The sequence below is a fragment of the Staurois parvus genome, unplaced genomic scaffold, assembly GCF_062004578.1.
Source record: "Staurois parvus isolate SC_StPar_1 unplaced genomic scaffold, SC_StPar_1.0 ptg001096l, whole genome shotgun sequence".
Classification (NCBI taxonomy): Eukaryota; Metazoa; Chordata; class Amphibia; order Anura; family Ranidae; genus Staurois; species Staurois parvus.
Window position 1 is genome coordinate 256042 of NW_028318892.1, and position 13915 is coordinate 269956.

Genomic DNA, 13915 nt, shown 5'->3' on the forward strand with positions numbered 1-13915 from the left:
CTGACAACAATATATCGTCAGCGAACAGAGATAACTTATGCTGGGAGCCAGCTACATCTATTCCCTTAATATCAGGATGCATACGAATGGCTTCTGCCAAAGGTTCCAAGGCCAAGATAAATAGTATGGGAGAAAGTGGGCACCCTTGTCTAGTTCCCCTGCCAATTGGGAACGTTGAGGACTCAAATCCATAATATTTGAGTTTTGCTTGAGGGGATGTATATAGCGAAGAGATCCAACGTAAGAACGAGGGACCAAAACCAAAACGGTGAAGGACCGACATGAGATAAGGCCAGGACAAAGTGTCAAAGGCCTTGTTGATATCTAGAGATAGGAGCATCATATCAATTTTGCGAGTATGAGCCAAATGTTGTAACTGTAAAAATGCATCTGATGGCATCTCCGGCTTGCCTGTGGGGGACAAAACCCACCTGGTCTTTTTTTATCAGACGAGAAAGGAAAGAATTCAAACGAGTGGCTAAGATCTTAGTGAGAATTTTCATATCAATGTTAATAAAGCGAAAAAGGCCTATAATTTGCCCAAGAGGGATGATCTCGATCATAACCACATTAGCAGTCAGAGTCAGGGGAAAAGTTCAAACCTCCCTTCACCGCACTGAACATAGCGATAAGGTGAGGGGCAAGCACATCGGCCAATTTCTTGTAGTATAAAGCCGTGAATCCATCTGGACCTGGGCGTTTGCCCGTCTTCAGATCTGCAATGCATTGCAGAACTTCTGATAATTGGATATCACGGTCCTTCAGGTCCTTATGAGCCTGAGTCAAAGTAGGCAAGGAAAAATGGGATAAAAAGTCAGAAATAGACTGAGGGTCAGCCCATGTAGGATCCCTATAAAGTCTGGCAAGTCGATGCCGGGACTCCTCCAATACCGCTACAGGATTACTTGTGAGAGCATTCTGACGGGTGCGTAGAGAAATCAGTTTGGGGTGATGTGCAAAAGAGCGTAATCTACGTGCCAACATGGAATCTGGTTTATTTGCTTTACTACACCACTTCTGGCGGAAAAATTATTTCAAAGTAATCTGCTGCCTATGACTAAGGATTATATGGATAGATGGTGGGATTGTGCATTATGTTTTGTAATCTATTATGTTCTAATAGATTGGTGTAGTCTTTACCAATACGTCCACTCTACACCCTGTTCAAAATTATTATGCAAATGATATTTTTCTCATTTACCTAAATAATTGATGTAAATAACAGTCAGCATAATTCTCATGTTATCAACTATTAAGAGTACAATTCAAATTTTATTGAACAAACCTAATAACAGTATTTTTTTTAAACATAAAAAACTTACAATGCACTGTTCCAAATTATTACGCGCAGTAAGTTTCAAAACACTTTATAGGTTGTAAAGAACTGAAAATTGTCATTTGTTGTGTTTGCAGCATATTTACTGAAATCAAAAGCTATTTCAAATCAAACATTTAATAACATTTTAACTTTTAAAACATTTTAACAGGTCACGTTACATTTTAACATAAGATCCCTTATTTGATAGCAGCTTCACAAGTCTTGCATCAATTGAACTTGTGAGTTTTTGGACAGCTTCTGCTTGAATTTGTTTGCAAGATGTCAGAATAGCCTCCCAGAGCTGCTGTTTGGATGTAAACTGCCTCCCACCCTCATAGATCTTTTGCTTGAGGATGTTCCAAAGGTTCTCAATAGGAATGAGATCAAGGAAGGATGGAGGCCACACCATGACTTTCTCTCCTTTTATCCCTATAGCAGCCATTGATGCAGAGGTATTCTTTGCAGCATGAGATGGTGCATTGTCATGCATGAAGATGATTTTATTACGGAAAGCATAGTTCTTCCTTCTGTACCAGGGAAGAAATTGGTCAGTCATAAACTCCACATACTTTGCAGAGGTCATCTTTACACCTTCGAGGACCCTAAAGGGGCCGACCAGCTCTATTCCCATGATTCCGGCCCAAAACATGACTCCACCACCTTGCTGACGTCGCAGCCTTGTTGGAACAGGGTGGCCGTCCACCAACCATCCACTACTCCATCCATCTGGACCATCCAGGGTTGCACGGCACTCATCAGTGAACAGGACTGTTTGAAAATTAGTCTTCATGTATTTTTCTGCCTTATGCAGCCATTTCTGCTTGTGAGCATTGGTTAGTGGTAGAAGGTTCATGCACAGTTGCAAGACTCTGGAGGACTCTACACCTTGATGTCCGTGAGACTCCAGAGGCACAAGCACCTTCAAATATATGTTTGCTGCTATGTAATGGTATTTTAGCAGCTGCTCTCTTGATCCGATGCATGGATCTGGCAGAAATCTTCCTCAATGTGCCTTTATCTGCACAAACCCGTCTGTGCTCTGAATCAGCCACACATCTCTTAATAGTGCGATGATCACGCTTAAGTTTTTGTGAAATATCTAAATGTTTTCATACCTCATCCAAGGCATTGAACTATTTCACTCTTTTCAGCAGCAGAGAGATCCTTTCTTCCCCATATTGCTTGAAAATGGTGCTCTGCTTAATAATGTGGAACACCCTCCTTTAGTAGTTTTTCCTTAAATTGGGCTCACCGGCCAATCTAATTATCACAGGTGTCCGAGATTGTTTTCAGTGATCAAAAGAGCCCTGACACAATGCCATCCATGAGTTAAACTGAAAAACAAAATATTTCATCTTTGCGACACTTAAATAGAATTTTCATAATAATTTGGAACAGGGTGTATTATGACAGAGGACATGTTCATTTCTAATGCTGTGTGCAAAGTATTTTCTGCTGGAAGGTTGTGGACATTAGGAATAATTCTGCATTACAGCACAAATTTAGTTTAGCACAGCTAATGAATCCTACCTCATAATTTCCCGTCATGATCAGTTTAGCAAACTTTCTTGACCCGGCCACATTACATCGCTCCCCAATATTCACAAAGTTGGTGTAAGGTCCTATTATGAATGCTTCCAAGCCTGTAGAAGAAAACAACAATTATTAAAAAATATACTATTTTGAAACTGCACTCAACTGAAGCCACTTTTTTTTTTTTTTTTTTTAAACACAAAATTCTATTCCAAAACTGCAGCTACTCAGTTCACCAGTCAAAGTTAACGCATGTCATATCCCTAAAGATGTGGCTACTTAATCAGCCTCCACATCAACATGCATATGACCTGGTAATGAGGTTCAGACGCTTGAGTGATAGCTCAAACAACAGAAATGATTTCAATAGTTCTTTATTATTAATTCAGTAAACAACGTACAGAAGACTGATGCAGAGAAAAGATACACAATCAAAACTGTCATCTGCATACAATTTGAGTACATCAAAAGAATCAAGTCAAATGAGCTTGAGGAGATTACTGGATATCATAACAATACAAGAGGAACCATATAACAATGAGAATATGTATAATCTATTGTTTAATAGTGTCCAGGTTCAAAGCAAATACATTGAAAGAACCAATACAGAAAGGCAGTGGAGCACAAAAAAATCCAGTATTTATATTTCTATACAGTGCAAAAGTGGTGAGTTAGCTCCTATCCAGACTTACCAACCCTGGCAGCAAATGGCTATTTTAAAATTCAAATATATGTTCAAATGAACGTTACAGGTTAATGTCAGCAATGATTTCAACAAGCTTTGGCGGAGGACAGTAGATGAGTTCCATTTAAATGTTATGCAGGATTTTGCCGGGCGAGCTGGATTACATACATGTACGTGATCCAGCCTGTGGTGCGCAGCTACTAGCACCGGGCCACTTTCATAATAGCTGTGATTCCTATAACAATGCTATGATTGGCCCACAGCTATCACATGGTAAATGGGCCAATCACATCACTCTGTATTATGAGATAGAGGTGGACCAATCACAGCACACAATAATAATCGCAGCTGTTGTGACCCATTCATGATAGTTCAAAATATTAATCATCATAAATAGTGCAGCGCTCTTATAAATTTTAAAAATGATAATTCCTATTCAACCACTAAGTGCAATACATAAAAGTGCTCCAATGTAAAAGTGCCAAATTAGATAATATACTTATAAATATACAAAATTATCTTAAATAAGTTGTGCCACTCCAAAAGCGACTTATTATCTGTGCCCACACACTAAAAAATAGATGCAAGCCCCCTTCAAAAGAAAAAAGGGGGTAAACAAACAGTGCTTCTGTGCAATAAAGTGTCCACACTTCAAATGCCACTAAAATACTCAAAACAAAGCGTCCATGAAACAATCAATAAGTGATGTATAAATTCATGCAATGCGCAAATGGTGATTGTACTCCGTGATCGTGTCAACACTCTTCTCCTATTAAGGCTAGATTGCCTCCTCACCTCCTCCAGGTGACCCCCAGGGGCCAAACAGCTTTCAGGATCACCCTGGATCCCTATTCCTGAAGACAGGTACCGTTCCTCACGTTGTGGATCTCCTAAGGGGCTCCCATTGCCCCAGGCCGGATGCTTCTGAAGAACAATAGCTCACCAGCCCAGTGAGTCAAAGAAAAATCCTCTAAGTGTGGTATTAATTTAACCAAGACTCCTTTAATGTCAGCAAACGAAACGCCACTCACATGTTCCAGCAGTTCTCCCTCCTCACCGATGTGTGGGTGTAGTGATCTTTGTTAATGTGTGGGTAGATTGCATGAAGGAGCATATTATTTGATGCAGATTTTTGATGCAATTTTTTATGTAATCTTTATATTGGATTTTAATATCGAATATATATTTTTTTGTTATTTTTAGGAGATTATATATAGTTTTATATTAATTTTATTCTGAGTGTTAGGTAGAGTTAGTAGCATCCCCGTGACTCACTCCTTAGTGTCTATTCTATACATATTATGATTAATGAGATAATTTATTCATATTCTTATTTTTAATTTATTATTTTAATAAAGATATATTTAGCCTGTAGTTTGCCAGGGCTCCGTGTAATTACATAATACTGGGGTATTGTGAATTTAAGTATGTTTCTTACATTCCCCATACCGTATTATGTCTACTGTGTATTTTTAAATAGAGGTGTGCTTCAATAAAATGGCCGCGGTTGCCGCTAATTATCAGGGGAGGCGTGCCGTTAGTGTCATTAGTGAGTAGGTCCGGTATAAAAGGGAGGAGCTGCATTCCTATGGCGATACCCCGAGGAAGTCACAAGTAGTCTGTGACGTAACGCGTAGGTACGCTAATACGCAGCTTCCGGTGCGCAGTGACGCAGTTCCGGTGTCCGCCGCCATCTTGGTATACCCAGGAAGTTCCTACACATGCAGTACACCCACACATCGGTGAGAAGGGAGAACTGCTGGAACATGTGAGTGGCGTTTCCTTTGCTGACATTAAAGGAGTCTTGGTTAAATTAATACTGCACTTAGAGGATTTTTCTTTGACTCACTGGGCTGGTGAGCTATTGTTCTTCAGAAGCATCCGGCCTGGGGCAATGGGAGCCCCTTAGGAGATCCACAACGTGAAGAAACTTACCTGTCTTCAGAAATAGGGATCCAGGGTGATCCTGAAAGCTGTTTGGTCCCTGGGGGTCACCTGGAGGAGGTGAGGAGGCAATCTAGCCTTAATAGGAGAAGAGTGTTGACACGATCACGGAGTACAAGCACCATTTGCACATTGCATGAATTTATACATCACTTATTGATTGTTTTATGGACGCTTTGTTTTGAGTATTTTAGTGGCATTTGAAGTGTGGACACTTTATTGCACAGAAGCACTGTTTGTTTACCCCCTTTTTTCTTTTGAATGGGGCTTACATCTATTTTTTAGTGTGTGGGCACAGTTAATAAGTCACTTTTGGAGTGGCACAACTTACTTAAGATAATTTTGTATATTTATAAGTATATTTGCATTATCTAATTTGGCACTTTCACATTGGAGCACTTTTATGTATTGCACTTAGTGGTTGAATAGGAATTATCATTTTTAATATTTATAAGAGCGCTGCACTATTTATGATTATTATACACACTGTTTGGGTACCAGTTCGAGTTTTGGCAGATTCTAGTTAGGTAGACTTCCTTTTAGCGCAGGAGGACCTTGGTCCCAGTCCAAAATATTGCATCCACTGTAAAAGCAATTAAAAAAAAAAATCGCTGATAGGGAGACTCAGAGCTCTGAAGAAGGGCGTACGTTTCCCGAAACGCGTCAAACAACCACATCAAGGGTTTCCCATCATCTGGGACAATTACCACTGGCTCTTTGTCTCGGTTTTAAATCTCCTTTGGTTTGTGAGTATGCACTTTTATGCATTTTAATAAATTAATTTTTTACCACGGTAATGCACGAAGAGTGTGTGCCCTTACTTTGCTTTCCTTTATCAGTACCAAGATTTCCAGATCTTTCAAGGGCTGCACCTCAGAGAATGACAGATACAGTACCCCCATTCAGCATGAAGATTTGTGTGCTGGTTTCGTTTCATTTTTCTTGACTACCAACAAGATTGCCTGTAACTGAAGAGGCAACTCTGATTAGGTGTGCCAGGGGTTCCATCAAGAGGTGAAAAGTATTGGAGAAAACAGCCTTGTCTAGTTCTGTTAGGAATTAGGAACACTTGTTAGATTATACCAGAGGTGTAGACCGGCATGATAACCTTAAGAATTGGGCCGAAAAGCCACATTTTGAAAGAAAAGCTTTGAGGAACCCCCAGATCCCCAGTGTATCCTATGGAATGCTTTATCTGCATCTAATGAAAGTAAAAGACAGGAGATTATGGCGTTCTGCATGTTTATTAATGATGATACATCTAGTGGCGCCAGGAGACAGACAACTTTTGACAAATCCAACCTGGTCTTCATGAATTAATTGGAGATGATATTGAAGAGTCTTTGAGAGATAACTTTGGCATATATTTTAACATCTGAATTTAAAAGGAAAATACGTATACAGTTGCAGAGAAAGAAAGGGTCCTTGTCTGGTTTCAGTATAGAATCTACTACTGCTTGAAGCATTTCTTTTGGGAAGGATCCTGTGAGCATGCTTTATTAGAGACCTCTGTAAGGTGTAGCAGTAGGATTGATTTGAATTGCTAATATTAGTTGGGGAAACCGTCCAGGCCTGGGGATTTAGCTGTGAGGGGGGTATCAATGATTTACTTCAGGTCAGTGACAGTGAATGGATGAGATAAGGAGTGAATCTAATCAGTAGTATTTTGTTTACAGTTAACCTGCTCCTGCCGGCCATACACATACTGTATATGCGTCCTCTTGGAGGGTAGGCTTTATTGCAGAGAGGCCGCATATATGCATTTCTACATAAATATTTCCTGTGCTGAAAGCACAGTTACTGATGGGTACCGGAAAGCTCCCGCTGCATACTTGCATTTAGCAGCTTTCCGATCACGTCACCGCAATGACGGCCATTCAAAGACGTCACATGATTGAAATGCCTGCCTCCACATACTGGCATTTAACTTAAAGGGCCAGGAGGTGGCAGCGGGAAGGGGTTAAAGGACAAAGTAACTGATTCATTTGCTCTAGGGTTGGTTTTGGAGTCTGATTTTAAGTCATATAAGGAAGCATAGAACATCCTGCAAGCTACATCTATGTGTTTAGGATTATAGAGTTTGCCTTTCATTTGGGTATCAAAAAGGTAAAAGATTTTCTGTTTATAAAGGTATCTACTCTTAACCTTCCTTGCCAAGTAGGCTCCCACTTTGTTATTTAATGCGTAAGAATTGACATGAAGTGTTTTTCCATGCTTTTCATGAGGCATGCTTTTCCGAAGTAAAGATCAAACGGTTTGTCTATCTTTAAAAAATGTGTTTGTGAGAAAGGGAGAGAAATGCTGTTTGTTGTGGTCCTTTGTTTTAATATCGTAAAGAATTTGATCTATTTGTTGGGCAAGTTCCGCTTTTAGTCTTTGTCCCCCGCTCCCCATTAAGGATTGGCACCTTTGGGGAGCGGGTACCTGAATTTGACAGGTACTTGCTCCCACTTCCGCTGTGATCACCTAAGGCGATCGGAATCGGAAGTTGTCCTCCCCCCTTCTCTCCTCGTAGTCTTGTGGGACACGCGACAGGTCTCAGAAGACTAGAGGGCCATTCACAAAGCACTGGTTTTTGTGGTCGTTATGTTGGAATACTGCACTATAGCCCAGTCTCCAAAGGGAAGGGATCATGCTCTGCTTCAGTATGTCACATTACATATTGGCATTCATGGTTCCCTCAATGAACTGTAGCCCCAGACCATGACACTCCCACCACCATGCTTGACTGTAGGCAAGACGCACTTGTCTTTGTACTCTTCACCTGGTTGATGCCACACACGCTTGACACCATCTGAACCAAATAAGTTTATCTTGGTCTCATCAGACTACAGGACATGGTTCCATTAATCCATGTCCTTAGTTTGCTTGTCTTCAGCAAACTGTATACGGGCTTTCTTGTGCATCATCCTTAGAAGAGGCTTCCTTCTGGGATGACAGCAATGCAAACCAATTTGATGCAGTGTGCAGCATAAGGTCTGAACACTGACAGGCTGACCCCCCACCCCTTCAACCTCTTCAGAAATGCTGGCAGCACTCATACATCTATCGCCCGAAGACAACCTCTGGATATGACGCCAAGCATGTGTGCTCAAATTGTCACTGCCCTTTTGTACCCTGGAGGCCCACCAGAAAGTGTTCACTGAGATGCAGTGAGTAGACTTCACGAACGCCAATTTTCCCTATAAAAGTCACTCCCGGAGAAAGAGGTCAAAGATGTAAAAACAAATGTCGGTTGTGCTCCAGAAGAGGAGTTAGACAAGACACCAGTTTTTATTGTCCTCAGTGTCCTTCCCAACCAGGTATCTGCATAGGTGACTGTTTCCGCCATTACCATACTTCTCTACAATATTAGTGAAGTATGGTAAACGGAATTTCCTGCCATTCACTCCTCATGTCTCTGCCTGCTCCTGAAATGACCATAGCCTGTTATTTGACAATGCTACTGTCCGCTGCCTAAAATGACCATACCTCAGCCTGTTCTGGAATTGACTCTGGCCTGTTTATTGACAATGCATCTGCTTGCTGTCCAAACTGTCAACCACATTTCAGCCTGCCATCTGAACTGACCTTGGCTTGTTAATTGACCATGTTTTCTGCCCGCCACTTGGACTGATCTTCTGCCCTGCTACTCTAGTAGTAGGATTCAAGATAACACAGGGTCTCACATATGCGAGGGGCTTCAGAATAGTTTTTCGGAGTGGATAAAACTTACGTTTTTGGTTTTCTCCGGGTTTTAGAATCCCCAGAAAAGGGTCTGTTAGTTCAGAGGCTTTGAAGAGATAGGTAGGACGAAGCCTCTACCTCTGTGCCCAGGTCTTACCTGACCGGGCCCTAAGCCTGATATTTCTGCCATGTTCCTGCCTACTACCTGGACTGATAATTTGACTGTGCTGACCATGTCTCTGCCTTGACAATTCCTTTGGCTGCTGACCACATCTCTGCCTGCTGTCTGGACCAATGGTTTGGCTGTGCTGACGATATCTCTGTCTGCTTGCTGTACTGACTATGGACAATAATTCTGTCTGCTGCCTGGACAATTTATTTTGATGTCGCTGACCACGTCCCTGCCTGCTGCCTGGACAAATGCTCTCCTTTGTGGACAACTGCACTACTAAAACCACAGGTAACCTTTTGCTTACCATTATCTCAGCAGAATGTATTTTGAGGTGTAGTTCTTGGTATGCACATGCTATGTGTTAGAAATATGAAGGGCCTTCAAAAAAAATAGGTTGTCTGGAAATTAGATGTGTAATTTATGTACCTAGAACACCTGACGATGCTACTTGGATGTCGGTCCACTGTATGTGGCCAGGCTGTTAAAAAGTCTCACATGTGGTATTCTCACACTCAGGACGAGTAGCAGAATGTATTTTTGGGTGCATATTTGTTATTTACATGCCATGTGTTAGAAATATCTTATAATGGACAACTTTGTGTAAAAGAAAAATACGTTTTTATTTTCTTTCCACATTCCGAAAACTTGTAGAAAAAAATTACATGTTCAAAAGACTCATTATGCCTCATAGAATATATGTTGGGGTGTTTGCTTCTCAAAATGGGGTCATTTTGTGGGTAATTCCATTGTCCTGGTGCTTCAGGGCCTTCAAAAGAGTAATAGGTAGTCAAGATATTAGATGTGTAATTTATGTCCCTAGAACACCTGATAGTGCTCCTTACATGTTGGGACTCTCTATGTGGTGAGGCTGTGGAAAAGTCTCACACATTTGGTATTACCATACTCAGGAGTAGCAGCAGAATGTATTTTGCAGTGTATTTTGTGGTATTTACATGTTATGTGTTAGAAATATCTTATAAACAGACAACTGTGTAAAAAAACTACATTTTAATTTTTTTCCCACATTTTCTGAAAACTTCAAAAATTTTCTGAAAAAAAAAAAAAACACAACATGCTCAAAAGACTCATTATGCGTCTTAAAAAATATGTTTGAGTGTTTGCTTTCCAAAACTGGGTAATTTTGTGGGTGTTTCCTCTGTCTTGGTGCTCCAGGGCCTTCAGGAAATTAGATGTGTAATTTTTGCCCCTAGAATGCCTAAAGGTGCTATTTGGATGTTGGGCCTCTGTATATGGCCAGGTTGGGGAAAAGTCTCACACATTTGGTATTGCCATACTCAGAAGAGGTAGCAGAATGTATTGTGGGGTGTATTTTTTGGAATTTACATGCTATGTGTTAGAAATATCTTATAAATGGACAACTTTATGTAAAAAAAAATTATGTTTTCATTTTCTTTCCACATTTGCTATAGTTATATTCAGGAGGAGTAGCAGAATGCATTAAGAGGGCTCAACCATATGGTCCCAATAACATGGGTAGGCGGCCGCACCTCCCTCTTTTAATTAAAAAAAAAAAATGTATATACATAAGGTTACTGTGCCTTTAAATAAAAGAGTTTGGGCGGGAAAACAAGTAGCACGTGACCTGAGAGAAAATTCCAGAAGGTCACGACTAGTGGAAAGTTCTAGAACATGGGGCTCATTATATAAAGGACCTCCATCGGCAGGAGATTGCCAGCTGGTCAGTGTCAGTGCAACGAGCTCAAGGGAACCTGCACCTGACCATGAAGACACTGATGAGGGTATTGAAGCAATTGGGCACCACCGAAGCAGAAGAATGGCTCTGAAAATGCCTACAGATGGCTGAAGTGGCTGAAGAGGATGAGGAGCGACAGGAGCAAGTGGAAGAGACAGCGGAAGATAAGGCTGAAGACTCACCAGGATGTCATCGGGACAGAGGGAGACCAGCGGCTAGGAGTCCCCAGAATCCCTGACAGAACCGGTGTGGCCCACCGCTGCATTCAAATCCTTCCCCCGGTCAACAGGAGGCCGGTCCGGAGCAGCAGGAAGAGGCGGTATCAAGTGTGGGACGCAGCAGAGTAAATCCACGTGAGAAGAAGAGGAGGGTGCAGTCCCCGTCACCTCCAAGAAAGCGAGGTAGGAGGGCTGAACACTCAGCTTTGAATGAGATGGCTGTGGAGGCAGTGGCCGCTGAAGAGGTAACTGACTCTGCTTTCCTCTGGGTGGGAAGGTCAGGTGACTGACACAGTGGATGAGCCTGTGCATGTTATCCCAGCCATAACCAGTGGGGGGAGAATTGGTCAGCACAGGACTCTTATGGAACAAGTCATTGAGACAGACATCTAGTGGTGTGTTAACAGATTTATTGCATTGTATTTTGGATTCTTTTTAAAAAATAGCTAACAAAATTCCTGCTTCTGTTAATACTGATACTAATTATACGGCTGTTTGGTCAAATGAATTAGTAATTACAATTCAAGGGATAATATTTTTCCCATCAATAATGCTTTCGGAAATTTTGCGAGCAATACTTTGCCTTTGGTACAGTCTTCAACACCTAATTTGTCTATTAATAATTCAGCAGTTCCTGAGACGTGTCTAAAGGAAGTATTGCCTTGTGAAATATCGCCACTAGGTTATCACCTCTCAGCTCAGATAAAAGAAAAAATGTGGAAAGGGCAATTTTTAGATATTTTGTCTTTACTCCCATCTTCCAAAGATTTTACACATAAATTGGAAAACAAATTGGATGAAAAAACTGATGACGACAGACGGAGACCAATGGTGAGATCATTTAATATTTGTTACAGGCTTTCACTATTTATTCTAGTGTTTTGGGTGAAAAACACCCAGAATATTGCAGCGGTTTATTCCAACATTTGGAACATGTGTTGGAAGCATATAAAAGCTTCGGTGAATTAGGTTGGTATCACTATGACGAGTCTTTTAGACACAAATTATCTATTTACCCTTCTTTAAAATGCGGAATGAAAGATGTAGGATTGTGGCTCAATCTAATTCTTCCACAAAAACCTGCATATGTAAAACAACAATCTACACCTGTCATCTCTCCTTATAAAAGAGATTACTGCTATGCTTTTAATGAAGCCCAATGTAAGTGGGGAAATTCTTGTAAATACAAACATGAATGCTCCTTTTGTAACATTTAAGTGCAGAGTGTTGTCCTGAACAAAAGAAATGTCACATTACAAAACCAAAGTGATAACTTTCCAAAAAGCTTACACACCAGTGAAATTAACAAACATGCTTCATTGGCTGGAAATATATCCAAACAAGGAGATAGTCAAGTTTTTAATTGAAGGCTTTACAAACGGTTTCCAGTTACCTGTATTTTCTGGATCAGGTTGTACTTTAGTTAATTTAAAGTGTGTTTCACAATTTCCACATATAGTTAGGGAAAAATGAAACAAAGAACTTCTAGAAGGCCGTATGGCAGGACCATTTAAAAATCCACCTTTTAAAAATTTTAGAATATCACCACTTGGTATTATACCAAAAAAAGAGCCAAATTTGTTCCGTCTGATACATCATTTGTCCTTTCCAAAAGGATCATCTCTAAATGATGAAATTGATCCACAGTTGTCCTCTGTTTCTTATTGCACTTTCGAGGAAGCAATATATAAGATAAGAAAATTTGGGAAAGCAGCATTACTTGCAAATGCTGATATTAAGGCGGCTTTCTGCCTGTTGCCAATAGCCCCTTCTTTTAATTCTTTGGGAATATATTTTGAAGGACGTTATTATGACAAGTGTCTTCCTATGGGATGATCTATTTCGTGTGCTTATTTTGAGTAATTTGCTACTTTTCTTCAATGGATTGTTTCTTTTGAAGCAGGATTTGAAGGCATATTGCATTACTTGGATGATTTCCTTTTTATAGGTCCAGCAGAATCATCTCTTTGTTCTTTCATGCTACATTTAGTATGAACACGCAGCACTTGGCCGTACCTTTGGCCACAGAAAAAAACAAATTTTACATCTACAAAAATTTTATTTTTGGGAATAGTTATCGATACAGAACTTTTACAATTTCAATTGCCTTTGTCCAAAATAGATAAAATAAAATCTATTATTTCCTTGTTTTTGAGACGGAAAAAAGTGCTGTTAAAAGAGCTTCAGTCTTTAATGGGACTATTAGAGAATTGATAAGTACTTTTTGCAATAACCATTTGTCAAGTAAAATCAGAAGTCTGAGATCCATACCATAACGTGGTTGGACCAAGCCCCTATCTCAATATCACTTATAGACACCCTCTTGCAACCAAATACCTTTGTTTGGAGAGCAAACAACTTTTAATTGCAACATCCAGAGTATGCCTCAAAGCTCTCAAATTCTCTTTCTGAATTCTTTGCTCAAAACAAACTCAGTCTCTGACCCCTTTGTGGTATGGAGCTCTCACAAAGCATTTATTATAGGTTTGTTAATTCAAATGGGATCTAGAGAAAAATGAAAGAAGTCACAATGCTTAGATCTCCTACTAAACTCTATTAGAGTTATTGAAACCCAGAATAAAGCACAGCCCATCCAAGTTCCTAAATCAAAATTAACATTGTTGCGTCAAGAACTTTGATCTCTCCTATTGGACTCCTTTGAACA

At 40.3% G+C, this 13915-nt stretch overlaps 1 protein-coding gene across 1 annotated transcript in view; it reads right to left on the reverse strand.

Moving 5' to 3' along the window:
• MTR (5-methyltetrahydrofolate-homocysteine methyltransferase) overlaps positions 1–13915 on the reverse strand; it is a 294098-nt gene that overhangs the window by 244805 nt on the left and 35378 nt on the right. The window contains exon 4 of the mRNA XM_089658811.1: positions 2849–2961. Coding sequence (XP_089514937.1) covers positions 2849–2961 — 113 coding nt within the window. The remainder of the gene's footprint in view (positions 1–2848; positions 2962–13915) is intronic.